General features: G+C 40.8%; 1 protein-coding gene and 1 long non-coding RNA gene across 2 annotated transcripts in view; one reads left to right on the top strand and one right to left on the bottom strand.

The window, feature by feature from the left end:
• LOC134932629 (uncharacterized) overlaps positions 1 to 24,608 on the bottom strand; it is a 135,453-nt gene that overhangs the window by 92,783 nt on the left and 18,062 nt on the right. The window lies entirely within an intron of this gene.
• On the top strand, positions 21,148 to 23,261 carry LOC134935374 (potassium voltage-gated channel subfamily D member 2-like). The gene has a single exon (XM_063930473.1). It carries the CDS (start codon positions 22,143 to 22,145, stop codon positions 23,259 to 23,261), a length of 1,119 nt encoding a protein of 372 aa, XP_063786543.1. The 5' UTR covers positions 21,148 to 22,142.

Below are 24,608 nucleotides of genomic sequence, written 5' to 3'. Positions count from 1 at the left end.
ATGCTGTTGTTCTTGCAAGATTACACCAAGTCAATGCCCACTCTGCTGCATGTGATCGAGCGCTTTGGTGATCACTCGGGTCTTAGAATTAACTGGTCTAAATCGTACATTATGCCAGTCATAGCCCCCCCCCCCCTACTACTCCCAAAATCCCCCTGCCACTATGTTGGACGATACAATTTAAATACCTCGGGATTCAAATAACTAACGACCCTTCTGATTTTGTCCCTCTGAACCTGGACCCAACCATGCAGTGGGTCATGGGCAAATCCAAAACTTGGTGTAAGCTTCCACTGACGGTGTCTGGTAGGGTCAATCTCATTAAAATGATTATACTGCCCAAACTATTATACATTATTCTCCAGTCCCCGGTATATATTTATCCGCTATTTTTTAGAAAATTTAATAGTGTTCTATCCTCCCTGATATGGGCTAGCAAACGACCTAGGATACAGCTAAATACCCTTACCAGGCAGCGCTCTGACGGTGGCCTGGCTCTGCCTAATTTTCAGATGTATGACTACGCTGCTCAGCTGACTCATATTAGTGTGTGGGCGCAGGATTCTGGGGTTGACTCCTTACACTGTGAGTTTATTCGCTGTTACTTTCCTTACCTCTCTCCTGTGCAGGTGCTGCTGAGCGGGAGCATAGCTCGGTTTCTTCCCCCTATTATTTTTCAGGCATTAAAAATATGGCAGGCCCTGAGAGTCCTCTTAGGATACGATGGTCTGGACCCTGATACCCCCCTTTGGTACTCTGACTGGCTCCCTGAATTACATGCGCTTGAGGGGCGGGAGGTATGGGCCCCTAGATCGGTGATTTCTATCTCCCAACTTTACCTAGATGGGGTACTCAGGTCTTTTCAGCAACTGAAAGATGAGTTTGGGTTACCCAATTCCTATTTTTTCAGATATCTCCAGCTTCGTCACGCCCTCCAGTCCCAGTTCGCTGAGTCCCCCCCACGAATCCTCCCATTTCCCATCAAGACCTTTGTGGCTACTTTGGGTAGAGCTAAGATGGTCTCCTGTGCGTATGGATATTTACTTGCTAGTCTCCATGCGGACCCTCTGACACGTCTCCGTGGAAGGTGGGAGGAGGATATGGGTTTAATAACTGAGGAGGACTGGGCCCTTGCTCTGGAATACCCTGCCAAAGTAACCAAATCTCTTAGATATCAGCAGATTCAATTCTTCATCTTACACAGAACGTATATGACTCCGGCTAGGCTGGCTACTTTCGGTACGGGCGGATCTGGTCTTTGTCCTAAATGCGGGGGGGAGGTGGGAATGTTTTGGCATCTAGTGTGGTATTGCCCGAGGTTGAGGGTGTTCTGGTTGGGGGTCAGGTCAATCCTGGAGAGTACGGGAGTGGATGGCGGACTGATTACCCCTCAATTCTGTATTCTGGGAATGGGATGCTCATCTTCTCTGTCTGTTTCAGTGGGTCTCTATGCTGGCAGTGTATGTGCATTGGCTAAGGTTTGCATTGCGAGGCTATGGATGGCCCCTAGAGCCCCCTTGGTTTCTGCGCTTAAGACCCTAATTAATGATACAATAATTAAGGAAAGATATGTATATATGAAACAAGGCGCATCAGACAAATTTGAAAGGGTCTGGTCTCCATGGCTTGACTCCCCCCATGCTCACCTGGTCCAGCAACTTTAGAGGGCACTGCAATGCTAACTTACCAAATATTTACTGCTTAGTGACATACCTGAGATGCTTGGCGGTTGAGCCCTGCAGAGTCGCCTACTTAATTGTATGACTACGGTGGTCCGAATTCAGACTACCCCTTCTCAACTTGCTTCGGGTTTTGTTTTTGTATTTTATTTTATTTTTTTCTTTTAAGTATATGTTTTTATTGGTTAGCTTAAGGGCGTTAATATAAAAATGTATGAGGATTTATATTTATGGCTGCGGATTTTGCAGACCCAAATAATCTGTACAACAGGACATTATGTGTAATTCCCTCATGATCGTGATCTGATATCCCTCAACAGCGAATTTCCCTTAATATCGGGGCTCTGCCTCGAGCTGCTAGATTTATTGTTGTGGAATTGTGATGCTCTGCAATGTCTGTACCTTTTTCACCAATTTGTTGAATAAAAATTACTTTATTAAAAAAAAAAAAAAACAAGATACCAATGGGCTTAAGTCCAACAGTATCAATCATCCTCAAATTTGAAAAATATGTCAACATTCTCATCGTTACCCTCATTACTGTTGTAAGTATCATCATCACAGAATTACAAACAGAGACAGGAATCCACGTTACAGTCTCTGTTTGTAATTGGTGGCAACGGTATTCCTCATAGAATTTGTATTTCATTTTGATGAACATTACTTTTTCCATATTTTTTGTAGCTTCCAATGCCGATCACCCACAATGTGCTAAACACTCTTTCTGAGTACACACTGGAAGGTGGGTAGCTTAAGTACACCATAGCCAGTAAATGGGGCTCTAAATTGCCTTTTTTTTGCTCCCAGTATTCAAAGGGACTGTGTGAGATGCTAATTTGTACATTATCATTAACACCATTCTGTTACTGTGTCAGATTGAGTCATGGTAGAGGTATCAATATATGTTGTTACTTCTTTTAAGCCTGACTAGATGTCATAATGTTTCATATTTGTCTGTTGAGTTGACTTATCATCAGACCCGTCCTGAAATATTTTGAAGTGACGGCTGATGCCTCTCTACACAGATCCGGTGAGCAGCAGTGAGCCGCACGCTGCTGGCAGCGTCTTCACACACTGCTTTGACTGACAGTGAGAGGAGACTTATTACTACTACTAGACCCGTCCTGAAATATTCTGAAGTGACGGCTGTTGCCTCTCTACACAGATCCGGTGAGCAGCGGTGAGCCGCACGCCACTAGCAGCGGATTCACATACTTTTATGACTGGCTATGAGCAGAGTTTCACTGCCATAATACCTGCCTTTAAAACATCTTGAAGTGACGGCTATTTAGGTCACTCCAACGGCTCCCATAGTTGTGATTGGATCAGTGGGGTGAAATATTGGACCATCATACCTGACATCTTGTGTGACAAATAGTCTCCGATATTCCGTATAAGTAGGTTGGACTGAGAAAATATACCTACAATACAATTGTGGAGTACCGTGTCAATTATATCTGAGGATATACATACTATTAATTGACTCAAGAGAGTTTGCAGCAGATAAGTAGAAATTATTTTTATTTTTACTTCATATAGCAGTAAATAGCACAGAAATTAATGGAGAGTTATGCCTTTAATGTATAATGTGAAAATGTATATAAGAAATGAGGGCAATTTAATCTCCAATCTATAGGTGTGCTATTCTGATGATGTGCACGTAAGACGCCGCCTGCAAATAGGATGCAAATTTGATATTACCACAAATATTATGTAATTATACTATTTAGATATTTCCACAAATACGACGTAATTGTGATACTTTCAAAAATACTCGCTGTGGATACACTCATATAGATACATCCATATTTATTACATGATTATATGATCTTTGTTCTTATTATTATTTTCTTATTTCAGTGCTCTCTCATCGGCTTAACTCATTTATTGAGATACCGACAGCAGAAGCACTCTTTTTTCATATTGCACAAACACCCAAAGGACCCTCTCATCTTTAATTCGATGTCGTTAGACATGATTGAGGACAGTAGAAATCCTGGATGTTACCACAGATGAAATCTGTATTTCATAGAGATAATCTATTTAAATCTAACATCTGTATCCTATGTTTACCCAATATATAAGGATGTCGATTTGTCTCTTTTGGTAGAGTGTTTTCCATGGATGCTACAGATCTATTTGTGAACAAGTGGAAATATTAAGTAGTAATTAACATTTAAACAAATAATTATTGTTAATTTCTCAATTATTATTATTAATTTTCAAATGGGCCTATATTAAATCAGCAATATAAGTGTTAAATACTGGTTAGGGATCTCTCCCCTGCACTCTCATTAACTTTGCCCTTAATTGGGCAGTAAAAAGTTAACAGCAGATACAGGTCTTGGGATTGGTGCATATGCTCCAGATGGTTCTCTCATTGGAAATTCAATGCTTTTTAGCAGATTTCCAAAAGCAGAACCCAGGCATCTAGTCACCTACTATTCCCCGTCTTCCTTCTGACATTTTTCCTTCTCTAAAGTATACAATTGCCTAAATACTATCACATGGCTAAACACCTGCATACTGGTGACTGGTCAAAAAGTTCAGCCACATAATTTATATAAATTTATATTGATTTATATGTACACTGCGATGGTTGCTTGATTAACTTTCTAGCTAATTCGGAGGATTATCATTGGCTATAATATACAGATCAACCTTGTTTTTGGCAGCAGGCTACAGATTGATGTTTTTTCAATGAATCGTCTGCAGTAATAATTATAGACAATTTCCAATAATTAGGCTACAATAGTCCATATAGTGAGAAGGACTTTATAGGAAGACATTTTTGGGGACATAGCCAGTTACACCAGATATTATCTTAATTGAATATATGTTATATGTTAGTATGTTAATGTGAGTTCAATTTCTATAAAATAAAAGTTAAGTTTTAGATTATCAGTAAGAGTGCCCCATGAAAAAGAGTTGTTTTTTTTCTTTTTGCATAGTATGTGGTAAGTATCATCATCACAGAATTACAAACAGAGACAGGAATCCACGTTACAGTCTCTGTTTGTAATTGGTGGCAACGGTATTCCTCATAGAATTTGTATTTCATTTTGATGAACATTACTTTTTCCATATTTTTTGTAGCTTCCAATGCCGATCACCCACAATGTGCTAAACACTCTTTCTGAGTACACACTGGAAGGTGGGTAGCTTAAGTACACCATAGCCAGTAAATGGGGCTCTAAATTGCCTTTTTTTACTCCCAGTATTCAAAGGGACTGTGTGAGATGCTAATTTGTACATTATCATTAACACCATTCTGTTACTGTGTCAGATTGAGTCATGGTAGAGGTATCAATATATGTTGTTACTTCTTTTAAGCCTGACTAGATGTCATAATGTTTCATATTTGTCTGTTGAGTTGACTTATCATCAATGGGTCTCTTGGAAAGGGTCTGTGTTTTCCTAGTAGTAGCATTTACAGGAGAAACTATAGCAGATGTGTCATGTGCAATTTGGGCGGCAAACTTGCTCACAATGCACTTTTTATATCTCTTAAGAAATGTGAAAAAATGAAAGACTACACTTAGGACTTAATACTAGGATCAAGAATGGTTGCCAAAATTTACTGATCCAATTGCAAGATGTTGCAAACCCTTTGGTCTTGGTGAAGAAAATTGATCCACAAGCAACTGCATTTCTAGAGTGGAGGGGACCCGTGTGCAGACTCCGTGTGTGGGCCCCCTCCTCTCCTGTAGCAGTCACCGCCACTGTTAGTGCTGTTAGCACCGGCGGTGATGTCACTGATTGTTATTTTTGAACGATAATGTTCAGTGTGTACACACTATATCGTTGAATGCTATATTGTTCATCGATGTAGTTGTTCACTGCCGACATTTAAACATCGGGTAGTGTGTACCCACCATTACTTTGACACTAACCACATCATCCTCCAAAATTGTATCAACTTGTGTGTCCAACACAGTCATCATCAAAATCCACAATATTGATAGATATACGTAATTATCCTCTTTCTGTTGCACACTTACAACCTCCATAGTAGCATCCCCAATTTATATATCTAAACCATCAGCAGCATTACTTTTACTACTCATCATTCTCAAATTTGGGTTCACAAGTAGTGAAAGATGGCTTCTCTAGGATTACAATGTCAGAATCAGAAATATCATACTCATGGACATCCTTAGATTCTCCTCACAAATCTGTGAAATTAGTGAGCACACAATTATATATTTTGGCTTGGTGTTCTTTTTATGCACTGATATGCCTGTTTTAGAGGTGACACATCTAGACTTAGAGCGAGATAGTGGTGCATGCAAGGTTTCGGAAGCTGCCTGTGTTTGCTCAATAAGCATTCTAGTACATGTAAGAGCAGTAGCAGGACCAACCTGCACAAAAAAGGCAATGAACTGAGCCTTTTCTTGCCACTATGTGTGGTGAAAGGCATGTTGTAAATTTTACATTTTTCAGCAGTAATTTTTCCCTTCATAGTTAGATTCTTTTCTTAAAGATTCCCAAACATTGTGTAGATATGGAGTGCACTTTCTTAAACCTCCTTCTTCTTACCCTTTGACGTTTTTTAGCAATAGGTGCTGAAAAAGTACTATGACTTGCAGAACTAGTACTGGGATTCTCTTGTACTTCTATAGACTGATCCATGATTGATTTACACAAGGACAGAAGTAAAGCTACTGTACTTGTACTTGCAACTTCCACCAAGTGAATGCACGGGTTGGGTATGGGATACAAACAGTGGGTATGGGATACAGGCATCCCGACTGCCATAATCTGGGCAGGTGTGAGCAACTAATCTAACCCTAAACAACACAAAATAGCAGCGCTAACAAGAATCTTAAATGTTATGAATGAGAAGGATTGAATGAAAAAAATATACATTTAATTAATTAGCACATGAATAAAAACACCATTAAAAACAATATTAAAATAAAAAAATAGAGGGTCACGATAATAGCAACTGCCTTTAAAGTGTGATCTGTTCCTAACAATCACTTCCGGGTTCGGAGTATTGCATACTTTCCTCTAAGTGGAACGCATTTCTAGTCCACTACTGAATAGTGAGACAGAGATTACATCCTGAATCTAACGTCTCTGCGGTCACGTGACCGCAACCTCCTAGACCAGCAACCAGGAAGTCACGTTGACACGCACTGCATTTTGGGTCACTATTTACCAGACTGCTCACTGCCTGTGTGTGCCCGGACCAAGACTGGACTTTTATTCTGGCAGAAAAATTGAGGTGATTTACAGAATTTGGAGTACCACCAGCCCTCTCTACAAAAGGAGGACACCGCGACCTAGTGAGGATTCCGAACCCCGAATAGTTTCTGATTACATCTAAGAGACACTCACAAGGGACTACACCTCCAGCGGTATCATTGTGGTAACGTTTATCAGTAGGACTGTGCTGTCAGTCCTCCATTACTCCCCTCACTCACCTGCAATCCAGTTTATTCTAAACAGGAACGGATCACACTTTAAAGGAAGTTGCTATTATCGTGACCCTCTATTTTTCGATTTTAATATTGTTTTTAATGTTGTTTTTATTCATGTGCTAATTAATTAAATGTATATTTTTTTCATTCAATCCTTCTCATTCATAGCATTTAAGATTCTTGTTAGCGCTGCTATTTTGTGTTGTTTTGTATCTGTAATCTTTGGGTGTGACTACCCCAATTTTTTAGCAGCAGCATTAGAAAAACTACACTCATAAGCGCCTGATCTCCTATCCTTGGTAATCTAACCATAAACCTACCTTTCCCTTCCCGCAGCCTAACTGTAACTCTCCCTTCCCATAGCCTAACCCTAACCTCCCACAGCCTAACCCTTAACCCCCACAGCATAACCCTAGCCCTCTCCCTAGTGCCTTACCTTCAGCCTACCCACACAACCTAATCTTATACTTACATTAAGGTTTCCAGTTATCAGGATTCCTACATATGTATTCTGACAGGTGTCATAATTCCAGTGCCGGTGTTCTGACCACCGGCATCCCTTCTGTTGGGATGCCAACTACATCCCGAATGCACGATGAGATAGAGAAATAGGGGACTTTTACCTTTACCAGGCAACATACTTGCCTACTTTTGAAAACTAGAAACAGGGAGATTATAGTAGGATGTGTGCGCAAATCGCAGCGCGCTGCCGAGGGGTCGTGTCATACTTTGCCCGAAGGGCATATCTAGTTTCACAAATGGGTGTGTCTATGCTTAAATGCTTGTTGTTGCAAGATATTCCTATATAACATTAGCAACAATATATTTTGGGAAGTATTGATACTAACATTGCTGTCTGTTATACTGGGTTTCTTGGTTGCAATACACTGTATATTCGCTATGATATTTCTTTTCTTCTCACTATGCACAATACACATGTGATGCCTATGCAATAAATTCCTAATGCAAGTTGACCTTGTGTGAATTCATTCCTAAACATATAAGTGAATTATGATTTTGGTGTATTATATGTTATTTTATTGTGAACACTGCATTGTCTGCATCTTGTAGGCACTACCTATATTTATTGGATGTGCTGTTTTTCATCCATTACAGCATTAGCCAAATCATTACATACATGCCATATACTCTAATTAGACAAATGTGTCATACTAAAGACAGATTACTAACAACAATTCTTACCAAAATAGCTAACTAGCAGCAGCAGCACACTATGGGTCAGTGCACACCAGCTAAGATAAGAAGACCCTATGTATGATCATGTGCAGCTGTCTCTTTCTCCTGTCAGGGTTCCCACAAGGGGGATAATGACAGTCATCATCAGTGACTCCTGAGCAGCTACAGCAAATCACTGTTCTTGCAAAGAAATTCCTTAGTGTCACCTCGAGCAGAAGCTGAAGAATCTGGGAGATGTGAACTACAAAGCAGTGCAGCAGTAAGATTTATGGCTGAAAAGGATCCTGCAGGAGGGTAGGCAACTATTCCATGCAGTTTTGATTACAGACTTGCACATATTTTTTAAACCACAAAAAAGTCTTCATTCATCTTTTATTATTATTTTGGGGTATAGCTGATGGGGCCACAACACCTAGTAAGTACAGTAATATAACACTGCCTATCAAGCATACACAATTTGTACCTAATACCTGAAAATAAGTAGTACAGGACTTGACCACTTGCTGGCAGATACCCACTGCCCCTCAAACACATACAATATTCCCTGTAGTTGTAGTTGTGATTTCAGATACATGCAATAAACTGTATTGAAAATGTAGTAGGCATTCCTGGGCAGGGACAGGTAAGTGTCTTAGAGCACACATGGTTATGGTCCATTTGATTGTGATATGGGAGTGTCATGGGCATATCGGTGAAAGTATTTGCATACACAGGTGCTCAACCGTTCACATAAGAAGCTATACTCGGATGGAGAAACTGCACCTACAATAGGGCTGGTGCAAGTTTCAATGAGTTGACCAATGGTATTACAGCATGTGGACACTGGTATTACCAATTGGTATTACAGCATGTCTGGACATTGAAATTGGGCATCTGAGTTGTTGCAAATTTGGAAGCACTGATGTGCAGAAGAGAAGGACTTTGTAACATAACAGCACTTGCAAAAAGGTGCAGCTGGGCGGCAACTAATACATGCAGCTGTGCTCATTTTTTTAATATATATTTTTATGGAGGTATCATCAAATGCGTTACAGGAAAAGAAAGACAAGCCATAAACAATGATATATGAGGCAGGGTCATCCTGTACATATGTGTAGAAATAACAATCAACAATCAACAGAGAATGAAACAACAAATATAACACCTAATATTGTCGTTGAAACTCAAAAGGTGTGTTAGAATGTCATGTAAAAAAACAGCATATCAGAAAAGAGAAATACATTTCTATATAGATTATTTGAAGCCTGGGAGTGATCAAGAAAAAACAATTGGTGTTTCACCCACAGCAATTTTTGTTAGGTAACATACAGTGTTCTTTAAACTATGGTGGAGTTGTTGCTTGATAAAGAGAGGTAATGTATCTATATATGATTCCCACATTGTAATAGTGTTTCCATCCAATCCATCTTAAAGATAAAGTTGAGCTTGGACAGGAACAGAGGTTCTGTGGAGGCGTGCTATCCAACCAACCCTGGAGTATAGTCTTTCTCCTTGCTGCACTTAGTGCGAGTAGGAGTTTTTTGCTTTCAGGAGTAATTTGTTAGGCAGGGTCGAATACACAAAGGATTGCCCACTCTGGAGTGAATGGAACATGGTTTCTAAGTTTGGCTTCCGCGTATCTGTGGATTAGGTGCCAAAAATACTTGACCATGGGGCAAGTCTATAAACAATGAAAAATGTCAGCTCCCTCTGGATGGCAGCGCATGCAGGCATGGCTCTTCGAGATGCCCATATGATAACATCTGTGCGGTGATAGGTGTTATGGTATGTGTTTAGGAACAATTCCATGTACATGCTGCCTGACAGGGTTTTTTTGGGAATATAGTAGATCTTTCTCCAAGGTTGGTATCGATAGGGTCGGGAAATAATGTAACCATTTTGACATACCTCTGGTGTTTTAGCATTATCTACAATGTCCCTCAAGACATTATAATGAATCGATATAGCTTTACGTTGAGGAGGTGGGATGGTCAGGAGGGAATCCAAACTGTTTTTCCAATCTGTGTTAGAGAAATGTTGCAGCACATGTGATGCGTAAAACTTTAATTGTAACAACGCCAGTGGGCATGAACCCACCTCAGGGTGATTAGAAGTCAATTATGTGAATGTTAGAAGGCGTTCTTGATCTATAGAGACAAATGATTGTAAAGTGTGGAAACCTGCTGAACTCCACGCAGTGAAAGGGTGAGCAGCCATGCCATTAAGGAAATTGGGATTACGAAGGAAGGGTAAATGAAGGGAACAATATGCATTAAGGTTCTGTTTATGGCTCAGTATATGCCATAAACGTTTAGTCGACCACAATAGTGGATTCGACCGTACCTGGGGGGTAATTCTGAGTTGATCGCAGCAGGAACTTTGTTAGCAGTTGGGCAAAACCATGTGCACTGCAGGGGAGGCAGATATAACATGTGCAGAGAGAGTTAGATTTGGGTGTGGTGAGTTAAATCTGCAATCTAAATTGCAGTGTAAAAGTAAAGCAGCCAGTATTTACCCTGCACAGAAACAAAATAACCCACCCACATCTAACTCTCTCTGCAAATGTTATATCTGCCCCCCTGCAGTGCACATGGTTTTGCCCAACTGCTAAAAAATTTTCTGCTGCGATCAACTTGGAATTACCCCCCTGATCCGATACATCATGATCATGTGAATGAAGAAAACAAACGAGATTGCAGTTTATTAAAAAGTTTTGTTCTAAGGATGTCAGTGTAAATCAATGATTTAAAAATCCAACCACGGGGATGCATGATTATAGGTAACATTATAGGTAGTCTAGCTCTGGCACCTTTGCAGATAACCTTACGAAGTATGGAGTTAATAAGAAGAGAATCAGCCTTGGTCAAAAGTATTGGCAACGATTGGATCGGGTACAATAGACGTGGGATTGTCACCATCTTTAGAAGGTTAGCCCTACCCAAAAAAGATAGCATCAATCGATTCCAAGATTTAACATCCTTGGTGAGTACAGCAATTGCCCTTTTAACATTTAGGCTATACAGGTTGTGTATCCCATATACAAATATTCAGAAATATGGAATATTCCAAAATACGGAATTTTTTGAGTAAGACTGAGATAGTGAAACCTTTGTTTTCTGATGGCTCAATGTACACAAACTTTGTTTAATACACAAAGTTATTAAAAATATTGCATTAAATGACCTTCAGGCTGTGTGTCTAAGGTGTATATGAAACATAAATGAATTGTGTATATGTACACAAACTTTGTTTAATGCACAAAGTTATTACAAATATTGGCTAAAATGACCTTCAGCCTGTGTGTATAAGGTGTATATGAAACATAAATGCATTATGTGCTTAGACTTAGGTCCCATCACCATGATATCTCATTATGGTATGTAATTATTCCAAAATACGGGAAAATACGATAATCAAAATACTTCTGGTCCCAAGCATTTTAGATAAGGGATACTCAACCTGTATAACAAATTCAAATTGCGGGGTAATAATACACCCAAATAAGGAATATGACGTGTCGCCCAAATGAATGGAAATTGCCTAGCCCAAAGGGGTTGCCCAACCATGTTACCCAAAGCCAATGCAGTAGATTTGTCCATATTGATATATAGGCCCGAGATTGTACTAAAAAGGCCAATTTTGTCTAAAATAAGGGGAAGGGACAATTCTGGATTGCCTATGTAAAGGAGGATATCATCAGCGAATGCTGATAGTTTAATTTCTTGATGTCCTGATTTAATGCCATGAAAAGATTGGTCATTCTGAAGGGATCATAAAAAGGGGTCTAGGGCCAGATTAAATAGTAAAGGGGATAACGGGCAACCTTGTTGGGTGCCCCTACCCAGTTGAAAACGAGATCCTACGATACCATTAAGCAATAAGTATGCTGAAGGATTGTGGTAAACAGAATGAATTAGGTCAATAAATCCCGTGTCAAAGTCCTGTTTCTCCAGTACTGCAAACAAATACGGCTATAAATCCATATCAAATGCCTTATGTATATCAAGGCTTAAAAGCATATTTGCAATGTCAGGCATAGTAGATGCCATGGCAACAGCCGCTATCGACGTTCTAATTCCTTTAATAGCATGGCAACCCTGGACAAATACAAAAACAATGGGAGGTGAGGATCTACTGCGCCAGCGGATAACAGCAGTGAGGGCGTACAGGGAGATGTCACTCTATCTCCACCAAAGCAATCACAAAACAAATACAAGAGTCCGCCTTCTGCTGCGCTATCAACAAGTCCTTGAATGGAAATAATGGTAATCTTTCAAGAAATTAGAGTCCCAAACTTCAGAACCCAGAGGGGAGGGCCAACAACAGTCTAGATAATCATCAGACAAGTCAGGGTGAATGATGTTGAAAATCTCAAATGATGGTTAGTTGACAGATGTATATCAAGAGGAAATGACAGGAGAACTTCTTATAGATACGCACCGTACTCACATGTACAATGTGTGCAGAGTGTCTATAAAGGTATATTTTCCTCCTTAAATACAGGATACATAAAACCATGCTACACTGTCTTGGCTTTGCCTGGTAAAAGAGTCCATCAAGAGGGTCCAAGACAGCATAGCATGGTTTTATGTATCCTGTGGTCTCGACGGGAGCTCCATAGAAAAGAAGGAAGCTACCCCCTAAAGAAACCTTGATGTGTCTTTTCAACAGACACAGAACGTGAGTTTGGGGTAAGCCTCACCCTTCTGTCATTTGAATTCTTTAAAGATACCTTTATAAGAGTGTTTTATTTGTATTTATGTAAGTACGGTATGTCTCCTGCTTGAAATAAGATTTATACCATCATTTTGGTTCCTTAAACCCTGAGTTCTTAAGACGATACTGTACCGAACGTATTAAACCATTGGGGTTCCCACCCCTTTTTGTCCCCCTTTGTTTTACGAGAGGCTATTAAAAGGAAAGAAGACCAATAGAACCCAATGTATTTAAGGAGGAAAAGATACCTTTATGGACACTCTGCGCACATTGTACATGTGAGTACGGTGCGTATCTATAAGAAGTTCTCCTGTCATTTCCTCTTGATATACATCTGTCAACTAACCATCATTTGAGATTTTCAACATCATTTACCCTGACTTGTCTGATGATTATCTAGACTGTTGTTGGCCCTCCCCTCTGGGTTCTGAAGTTTGGGACTCTAATTTCTTGAAAGATTACCATTATTTCAATTCAAGGACTTGTTGATAGCGCAGCAGAAGGTGGACTCTTGTATTTGTTTAGTGATAACCCTGGACAAATGCCACTTGTTGGTCCATCAGTAGATGGGAAAGGATAGTTTGGAGACGCGAGGCCATGATTTTAGCCAGGAGCTTGTAATTAACATTTAATAAACTGACTGGTCTATAGGATGTAATAAGAGTGGGGTCTTTGTAAGGTTTGGGCAAAAGGATCATGTGAGCGGCGTTGAAAGAAGGGTATAAAACTTTGTGGTCTTGAATACTTCAAAATAATTCCAGTATAGCGGGAGTAATGTGGGGTTGGAGCATCCAGTAGTACTCTCCACAGAACCCGTCAGGGCCAGGCGATTTATCATGGGGGAGGTTGGATATGGCTGTGTTAGAGTCCTCCATGGTAACGTCACCCGATAAAATATCCCTCTGTTCCGGGGTCAATTTAGGTAATAACGTTTCAGTAAAGAAAGTACTTAGTAACATAGTGTCTACAGATGAAGAGTGGAAGAGTGCCTCAAAATGTGTTTGAAATTGCGATACAATATACTTGGATTTAGTGAGTATAGCCCCAGTGGAGGGATGTTTCAAAGAGGTAATAGTGGATCTAGACTTAAAATGTTTGGTAAGAGAGGCTAGAAGTTTACCCGCCTTATTCCCCCAATGATAAAATCTATGTTTCGTGTATTCTAAAGAATGCCGAGTTTGGGTAGCCAAATGTGTTTCAAGAAGTTGTCTAGTTTTTTTGTATGTGGCCAAAGTCTCCTCGGAAGGACATAGTGTGTATTGTAAAAATTAGTATTGTACTGTCGCTTTGAGGCTGTTATATTCGGCAGTGGCCTCTTTCTTTTTTTGGGAAACATAACTAATGATGTGTCCCCGCATCACTGCTTTGGAAGTTTCCCAAAAAAGGGCCGGGTGGTCCTAGTGTTCCATCAACACTAGGTGGTCCATAGTGTTCCATCAACACGGGTGGTCCATAGTGTTATCATCAACATAGTTAGTCCAGTGTTGCGTAAGATAAGATTTAAAGTCGTCTGATTGGGCCAGATAATAGGGGAATCGCCAGATACGGTCGGGTGGATGCATCTGTGGATCGGAAAGGGCTAGAGACACCGGAGCATGGTCCGAGATGAGAATATCATGGATATTAACTCGCCGAACAGTCGTCATTAGGTCATCAGTGATGTAAATCTTGTCTATTCTGGAGAGAGAGCCATGGGCTAAGGATAAGGGCATGTGCGTCTTATCCAACGGGTTCAGTAGATGCCAAGGGTCAGAGAAGTTTAGGTCATGTCTAAAGGCAGTAAGGTGGTATGTTGTGTGTACAAGTCAAGGAAATGAGGGGGATTTGTCCAGGGAAGGATCTTCCACCATATAGCTGTAGTCATTTTATCGTCACACTGAATGCTGCTACAGATATGCTTTTATACATCTAGCCTCAATGTTCCACACAGAGGGAGATGCCTGGCACGAGTGAGCTGACAGGTTCCGTGCAACTCCGCTAGCATCGGGTGTCTTTTTTGCCTGAAAATACGTCTTATTTTCAATGTGTTGCATCTAAGATGCATCAGCGGTCTGTGCTGATTCGTTTGATATGCAACGCTTGTTTATCTGTGTGTGACTGAGTCTGTGTAAGAAGCCCAGTGGAACTTGGCATGACAAAATGCGAAGATGACTGCATCACAGCACATCGGGGGTCATTCTGAGTTGATCGCTAGCTGCCATTGTTCGCAGCGCAGTGATCAGGCTAAAAATCAGCATTTCTGTGCATGCGTATGCCCCGCAATGTGCACGCGCGACGTACGGGTACAAAGCCCTTTGTGGTTGTGCTCAGGTTCTAGCGAAGTTTTCAGTCGCACTGACGGCCGCAAGAAGATTGACAGAAAGGGGGCGTTTCTGGGTGTCAACTGACCATTTTCAGGGAGTGTTTGCAAAAACGCAGGCATGTCTGAAAAAACGCAGGCGTGGCTGGGCGTTCACTGGGCGGGTGAAGGACGTCAAATCCGTACACGAATAGGCTGAAGTGATCGCAAGCGCTGAGTGGGTTTAGAGCTACTCTGAAACTACACAAACTGTTTTTGCAGAGCTCGGCTGCACATGCGTTCGCACTCCCCAGCGGGTGGCGGCATAGCTTTTGCACGGCTGCTAAAACTAGCTAGCGAGCGATCCACTCGGAATGACCCCCATCGTATGCAAATTGGGAAACTCAGTCGCACACAGATATACAAGTGTTGCATACTGTATCATATTTATCAATGCAGTCTCCTAGTGCATCCAGTAGCAACACATTGTAACTCAGATACATTTTCACGACAACACGCCTGATACTAGCAAAATCTCACAGGACCTGGTGTGCCAAGAGGGGCTGTTTGGCACAACGGATTGGGTATGCAATCCCAGCAATCTGGATCCCCACACCAGAATCCTGACTCTGAGAACGCTAACCACTTCTAGGTAAATATTTTACCCCTAACTCTAACCCACCCCTCCCGCAGCCTAACCCTAATCCACACCTCCTGCCATTGGCGTTTCTATAATTTATTAACAGTTTCTTATATAGCGCAGCAAATAATGGGTGCAGTGTGTGCGGTGCACACGGGCCCCTGGGTCCAGGGGGGTCCACACTGCACCCATTTAATATACTTACCATTCCGGAGTCCCGCGGTGACTGCAATCTAGTGCAGGCATAAATCACTCAGAAAATGGCCGTCGAGGCCATTTCCGAGTGATTTGCGCATGGAGATTCCCCCCGGGAACAAGGCGCGGGCGCCATGTTCCCAGAGACCTTCGAATGCCGGAAAGGAGTGGGCCCGCGATGGAGGCTGCATGCGGGTCCCCTCCTCTCTTAAAATGCCCCTGCCTCCTGCTTCAAAACGCTACCACCCCCCCGGCCTAACTCTAACCCTCCTACTAGTGCCTAACCCAAACCCTTACACATACGCTACTTTCACCATTGGGATCCCAACAGCCAGGATCCTGACCACATCCCGGTGTGACTGCAGCAAAGACGTATGAGGACACATCTATATTTTGTTTTAATCACCAATCTAATTATCGTTTTTTAATACTTCTTCATGGACATAGCTAATTAAGATTAGTGTGTCTACTTAAACTTTGTTTTTAAAAAAAATATTTTTCTTAATAATACTCTTTCTGATAAACAAGTTTCCTCTCATCCCAATACAGAAACACACTGACAGACATTACACTAGTGAATTCCCTTGTGAATTTGTATGGCAGAACAAAGCAGAGCACATAATAACATAATATATATTTCATTTGTCATAATAGCAAATCTATATTGTAACATGTTGTACAATGTAATATATTTGTTAGGGTCTCCTGCCCTGTGCTGCCACGTCGTCATGGCAACCGGGAGACAAGTGCTAGCGGAGTAACCTGAGCGCAGCTGATACTCCGGTTCGGGTCTTTTGCTGTGCAGTGGTTATAGGCTCTGTGCATGGCAGGGGATCCGGTGCTGGTTTTTGTGCTCACAGTCTGTGAGGTCTGAGTGGGGCGTGGACAGCACCTGCTTTATAAGGCCTCTTTTCAGGGTAAGCAGATGCTGCTGAATCTTTGTTGGTTAGTCAGTTTCTGAAAGTTAGCCAGTACTGTGTAGCTTTGTATTTGTTTGTTGCTTACTGCAAATAGGCCTGGGGATTTGGTATTACACTCTGCCAATCCAGACCTAGCAGTAAGACTGGAGTCAGTCGTTTAGCTTGCTGGGGTTCTGTTACTACTCTGTGAACTTAGCAAGTTTGCGGCTGTATTCTAAGACTTGCCTGTCTAATCCTGTCTCACTGTGCTAGGTGTCAGGGGTCAGTTTAGTGGCAGTAAACCGAACCTGTGCACTGCAAGTGAGAATTAGGATTGTGGAGAATCTCCTTGTGTCTATCATTCCATCTCTGACCAAGGAGTTTACTGCCACACCCGTTGGTAACCCTTTAGGGTTTTGCTGTTGCCCTTAGCAACAGCATTTCGGGTTTTCTATGTATTAAAACACAACATCTTGCTTTTCACATCTGAGCAGTTCTAATACAAGGGAGATACCCAGTTCCTTAGCCTCTGGGCTTCTCTGTTCACGTTGTGTGTATTTTGTTACCCTACCACCTTCTGTGTACGTTATGTCATATTCCCTAGTCTGTCTGTGAGTCCATTTGTTTTGCATAACAGTTCAAACACCAGTACATTCCTGCAGGCACTGGAGTGCATAACAGTCCTGACACCAGTACTTTCCTGCAGGCACTGGTGTGCATAACAATATTACAGCAGGTGTATAGTATATATAATCAATTCAAAATGTTTTGAATACATGATTAACTGCTAAAATACAAAATTAAAAACAAAATGGACATATAAAAAAAAGAAAATTGGAAATAAATGTTGTCCAGTTAAATCATATGTTGTCTTTGTGGAAAAAGGTAATGATGTTTATACAGGTTGAGTATCCCATATCCAAATATTCCGAAATACGGAATATTCCGAAATACGGACTTTTTTGAGTTAGAGTGAGATAGTAAAACCTTTGTTTTTTGATGGTTTAATGTACACAAACTTTGTTTAATACACAAAGTTATTAATAATATTGTATTAAATTACCTTCAGGCTGTGTGTATAAGGTGTATATGAAACATAAATGAATTGTGTGAATGTACACACACTTTGTTTAATGCACAAAGTTATAAAAAATATTGGCTAATATTACCTTCAGGCTGTGTGTATAAGGTGTATATGTAACATATATGCATTCTGTGCTTAGACTTAGGTCCCATCACCATGATATCTCTTTATGGTATCTAATTATTCCAAAATACGGAAAAATCCGATATCCAAAATACCTCTGGTCCCAAGCATTTTGGATAAGGGATACTCAACCTGTATTTTGATGTAAATAGTGAAAATATCAGCTCCTAGTAGAAGAAAACAAATGATTTAATGGGATAACAAAATTATATCCTCCCATTAGCTTGGATTTTATTTTAGATCCAAATATTTACTGTATGTTCATCTGACAGTATAAGCGTATATGTCCCAAGGTGTGGTTGCTACAGTCAGGGTATGATGTCATACTGTAAATAAAAATGTGTATTGTACTCTTACAGCTCTCAGGAATGCTCTGGGAAATTCTACCACCTTAAATAAGTGGGAATTAATAACAGCTGTGGCTCTGTGTTGTGTAACCAAGTCAGTTTATAATCACTGAGAGGTGAAGAAATACCTTTGATATAGTACTGAGTGCACTGTCCCACATACACATACACTGCAGTGATAATATGCAGATAGTGTGCTTGCAGTCTGATGATCGTGACTTCTCAGTAGAGCCTGATACTGTGATGCAGGCACCTTGGATTTACAGTTCTTTGGACGCCTTCTGGACATGGAATCATTGATCGGCTTCTAAGAAATCTGAATCAGCAGTTACATCGCAGTATCAGGCTGTATCTTCTACGAGGAGCTGATATTTTCACTTTTACCATGAAAAGATTACCATTACCTTTTTCCACAAAGAGCATATTATTTAAAGGACAACATTCATTTCAAATTTTTCTTCATTTTTTTTTATGTCCATTTCTTTCCTTTTTATTTTCGTTTTGTATTTTAGCAGTTAATTGTGTCTTTAAAACTTTTAGAATGAATACCTAAAAATGAAATGTATGTTTGTTGCTCAATCCTGGACAAACCTTTAAATTTATTGACTTGACAAGTAGCATAAGAATAGTTTAGAGGCTATATGTTTTCTCATAGCTCCCACTCACATTCCTCTTTTAGGTACTTGTGTACCAACTCATCCTTACCTGACCTGATAACCACTTAACCCGTACAGAAAAAATGCAGATGCACACTCTATAGCACTAAGCTCTGCTAATCAGAATAATTATAATAAACTCTGCAATCAAACATAGAGCAAAATTGAGGTGCTTAGGATAATTTTTGGACAAAAATATGGGCCCACCAACCGCGACCAGGTGACCTCACCTGGTGGGTCCCGAACACTAAGGCTCAAGTCCAAGGTAAGGGGCCCCCCACGCCAGTACTGTGCAATTCAACCCCCAAAGGCATCACACTAGTGAGAGGTTTAAGTGTTAAAAACTGTTACATAAGAAGTAACAGCTATATGTTAAAAGTGTGAAAGGTAATAATTAGAATGGTAAAAAGTGTTACAGTGGTAAAAAAAAAAAATCAGGCAACCAAGGGGGACCCGTGCCCAAACTCATCTCTAAAACTGACAAATTGTATAAATCTGCATTTTTCATTTTTTCTGTGTGAAACTACAAGTCTCAGCATGGTAGCACCTCTTAATTTATAGAGAATTATGCAGTCCAAAGCCCCCTCCACATATACTCTATAATGTGTACAATTGAAGGCGGAGACTTCTTCACCTTGGATTGGCGCCCCTCTCACCTGCCCAAGGGTGTTTTTAATTAGCATGGGTCTCTGGTATACATAGACTACATATGGAAAAGGCACTATGATTGGTAGGACCTGAATAAATTGATACAATTTGTTTTTATTTCTTCATCCACTCCGTTACTTAAAGTGTCCCTGAACCTTGAAATTGAATGTGTATAAATGTGTAGTTACTGTATAAACCACCAAGTTAATATTATTTTGTAATCTGCTATCTTTTGCTTTGTGTTACTGTAATTTTTATATGCTTTATATCCTGTTACGTTTGCAATGTATCTGTACATGCACTTTGTAAGTCGCTGTGGACCCCTTTGTGGAGCTTTGTGTATAAAAGACCATAACAACTGCAGCATATTCATTAGACTTTGTGGAACTTCACTGTGTTTCTCTAAAGATAGGCAATACAAGGCTTTATTATAATATACCAAGAATATAAACTTTCCTGCTGCACAGGCATTGCAACATCCCAGCAGAAGCTTCCAGCAATGGTAAAACTCATCACGCGCTGCCTGGAAGATCAGTGCATTTGGCCGTTCTGTAGATGGATTAACCCTGAATTGTAAAACAAGCAAGTGAAAGTGGCTATATAAAGGAATGGAGGAAGAACACGTGGAACTATTCATGCAGTGCCTATCATGCTAGATACTTTTCATTGTAACCTATGTAATAAGTCCAAGTTGGTTGCCTCACCTGGTACTCTCCTGTATAAGATGAACAATGCAAGGATCTGATGAGTTTGTAAGGATTCTGCATCTTGCTTTACTGTAGTATTCTGTAGCTTCCCCTTTATGCCTCATCTCTACCAGGCATTACCTATTCCACCCAGTGTAACCTATAAGTGCACAAAGATGGATGTCTCATCTGGTATCTTTGAGGGTAGGATAAATAATCCTTGGCGTTTATTATAAATAATGGCTGCATCAACCCTGTATTACGTTCACTGTTTATTTCCTGCAAATTTAATACCATATTATATTCATGATTTCTATAAAATGTCTTGAGTCCTTCTGGAGAAAAGCGTCATATAAATAAAATTGTTATTATTAATTATTATTATTATTATTATTATTATAAATACATAATAAGGAGTCTGTGTAGTATTGTGACAATCATCAGTTACATTATAAATCTCACACCTGAAAGCTGAGACGCATTGTTGCAATAGTGACATGAACTACACACTCCATGGTAAAGGGCATATCATTATAGCACAGTACACAGCCAGCTGCTCCCAGGGATGTGACAAGTAGACAGGAATCTCGGGCAGAGGGGGTGGGATTACACAGGCTCCTTCCCTGCATGCGACTACAAGCTAGTGAAATGGATGCAAACACAGTGATAGGGGAGAGGTACTCACCCCTCCTAACTGTGCTCATTTCCCCTCATCCACCTGAAGCTGGCAGAGAATGTATGCTTAGTGTATGGATGCACATGTGCTAGGCAAACTGAACTGAAGTTACACTGAGTGCCTGTAACCCCGGACCTCTGCCTCCCCAGCTGTATGCCTCTGCTTCTCCCTGGAAAGAGCTGCTGCTGTGGATTCTGTATACTTGTTGCTATACCTCTGTCCAGCTCAGTGGGAATCGCTTTCCGAGGCTATGGATACCACACAGGCTTACTTATCCTATTGTGTGTGCTGAGATCAATCTGCACATGCTTGATGTAATTCTCCACTTTCTGCAGTCCCATAAAGGTACGTAGCTCTTCTGGCTGGAACAGCAATTGGAATATATTGGTGCAGTTCCTGCTTGTCAGTCTGCTTGCATCTGGCCAAGCCATGCTTCTGTTCTTAGCAGAACGTTATAGGAAAATGATGAGTTCCAAAATGTTCCTATGCAAATCATTAATTGTGTTAAATGAATAGCACAAATGGATCTCCTATAGTAAAGGAGCAGGCATAGGCATGTGTGATGTGATTGCCACTGTCAGACTTAAGAGACAACGGATAGGTGACGGAAAGCTGCAAGCAGACAGAGCAGCTCTCTCCCTGCTGCTGGTATAGCTCTGAGAGCTGCAGCTCAGCCAGCAACACATGGCATTCTTCTTCCTCTGCTTCTGCTGAACACTACAGACTGCTCTTATCTGACACACCTGGAAACAGAATGGGATTGTGACCTAGAGACACTGACAGCATCTTCAGCACATTCTTCCTGGTCAAACTTTTTATCTGCTAACAAAATCAAACAAGTTTTATAAACTTGCAGCAACCTTTATATTTCTGCTAAAGCTCAGATAAGCCATTACAGGCAACCACGGTAAACATGGCAGCAGGAGTGGCATCATGGCTGCCCTTTGCGCGAGCTGCTGCCATTGGCTGGATGCCAGTGGCATCAGGTCCTATGCCTGCACCACCCCAAGGTGAAAGGAAAAGGTCTCAGGACTCCTTGATTGTGCTAAATGTCAGTGGTACCCGCTTTCAAACTTGGCGAAACACGCTAGAGCGCTACCCGGATACTTTGCTTGGCAGTACTGAGCGAGATTTTTTCTTTAATCAGGATACTGGAGAATATTTCTTTGATAGGGACCCGGACATTTTCCGCCACATTCTGAATTTTTATCGCACAGGTCGGCTTCACTACCCGCGGCATGAATGTATTGCTGCATTTGATGAAGAGTTGGCATTTTTTGGTGTTATGCCAGAGATTATTGGTGACTGCTGTTATGAGGAGTACAGAGATAGGCGCAGGGAGAATGCAGAGAGATTACTGGATGATGCTGACAGTGAGAACAAATCAGACGGACCACTACCCCCAATGTCAGCTCGTCAGAAAATGTGGCGAGCATTTGAAAACCCTCACACCAGTACTGTAGCCTTGGTATTTTACTATGTAACTGGCTTCTTCATTGCTGTCTCTGTCCTTGCCAATGTGTTGGAGACAGTACCATGTGGTACAGGTCTAGGCTCTATGCGGGACTTGCCTTGTGGTGAGCGTTATACTACGGCTTTTTTCTGTCTGGATACAGCATGCGTCCTTATCTTCACTGTGGAGTACTTGATGCGCTTGTTTGCTGCACCCAGCCGATTTCGGTTTGCACGAAGTGTAATGAGCGTCATCGATGTGGTGGCAATCATGCCCTATTACATTGCTCTTGTGATGACAAACAATGAGGACGTAAGTGGCGCATTTGTCACGCTGAGAGTGTTCCGTGTGTTTCGGATCTTTAAATTTTCCCGCCACTCACAGGGTCTACGGATCTTGGGATATACACTGAAGAGTTGTGCCTCAGAATTGGGATTTCTGCTATTCTCCCTTACTATGGCGATCATCGTCTTTGCCACAGTAATGTTTTATGCTGAGAAGGGTTCTTTAAACAGCAGATTCACTAGTATACCAGCTGCCTTTTGGTACACCATCGTCACCATGACAACGCTGGGGTAAGTCTCACACTTGAATAAGTGTGGTAACAGCTTTATATTTTATTGTATGCTAAACTGTTTTGTAGTTAAGTGCTTAAGTCTTGTTAATTGAGTCAGTATCATTCCATTCTACATTGTTTCACCACACATAGTAAAAGCAATGTATACTATTTGCTGTGTGGTCCATCATGCATGCAACAATATGATCACAAATCTCTGTATCTTATATCTATTAATTCTAATTAATTTTTCCATTTTATACCTTCACTGTCCTATACACACACACACACCCCCCCCCCCCCCTCCCCCCTCCACACACACACACACACACACACACACACACACACACACACACACACACACACACACACACACGGAACAATTGAAAAGCCAATGTGTTGTTCTATCATCTATTGCATCAAAAGATTGTAAAGGTTAGTAGCATACACAAACTACCATGTTTCAACATTTACAATAAGATAAGTCTTACTATTTCATTGTTTTTCATACAATTGTTCTGTTATCACAGCATGACAAATATCATACACAATAGCCAGTGGTGCAAGAACTTAGACATGCCTTACTGTATGTATTAAACAGAGCTCTCTGCTATATTTGCTGTTTAAAAATACTGTATACATTATGATGCTTAATGATTTGGCGTGCACTGTTTAGTTCTAATTTCTTGTCTGCACTGCTGTCTAGAATGTTGTGTTGACATGGCTGCAGAGAAGAAGGTTCATCTGTGTTTTGTGCTTGTGTTGGACAGTCAGTACAGAGATTTAAAGTATAAACAAAAAATACTCCCCCCAAACAGTTGTTCGCTTACAGTCATTTCTGGGGTGCAGAGTAGTTCTATTCAGTTTGCCAACCATATGAATAAAAATATTGTCATAGAATACCAAACACTTGCTTTTTATAGTAGCTGTGGTAATAATGAGTCTAAAGTCAGGGCCATCTCTACGTTTGCTTAGTGCCAGATTAAACCCTGAGGAGGCCTCTAGACAGTCGAAATCTCAGGGTCCCCCTAGCAAATGAACTCCTAATATGTTTTTGCCAATCAACAGTCTATGATCTGGAAACTGTAATGTGAATATGATGTCTATGGTTTATGTACTTTAAGTTGTTAGTGGGTACATTACATTAATGCAGTATTTTCTCTATAGAATCTTTAATGTGAAGTTTTTGTTTCTTTGTGTTGTTATATTTTTTCTAGCTTTTGGAAACAATGTAAGAAAGCTTGATTGTAAGTTTGTTTGAAGATCAAATCAATATTATTTTGATCCATTGTCGCTGGGGCCCCTAAAATGCGCAGAGCCTATTTGGTAATCTGGCACTGCTTATTGGGCAGTTGTCCAAGGGTCCCATT

Source organism: Pseudophryne corroboree, chromosome 6 (assembly GCF_028390025.1).
Source record: "Pseudophryne corroboree isolate aPseCor3 chromosome 6, aPseCor3.hap2, whole genome shotgun sequence".
Taxonomy (NCBI): domain Eukaryota; kingdom Metazoa; phylum Chordata; class Amphibia; order Anura; family Myobatrachidae; genus Pseudophryne; species Pseudophryne corroboree.
Note: the sequence above shows the minus strand (reverse complement) of the source record. Positions and strands in the feature narration are given on the sequence as shown.

Excerpts from the sequence above, each read along its gene's own strand:
- LOC134935374 (XM_063930473.1), top strand. The coding sequence starts at position 22,143 with ATGGCAGCAGGAGTGGCATCATGGCTGCCCTTTGCGCGAGCTGCTGCC.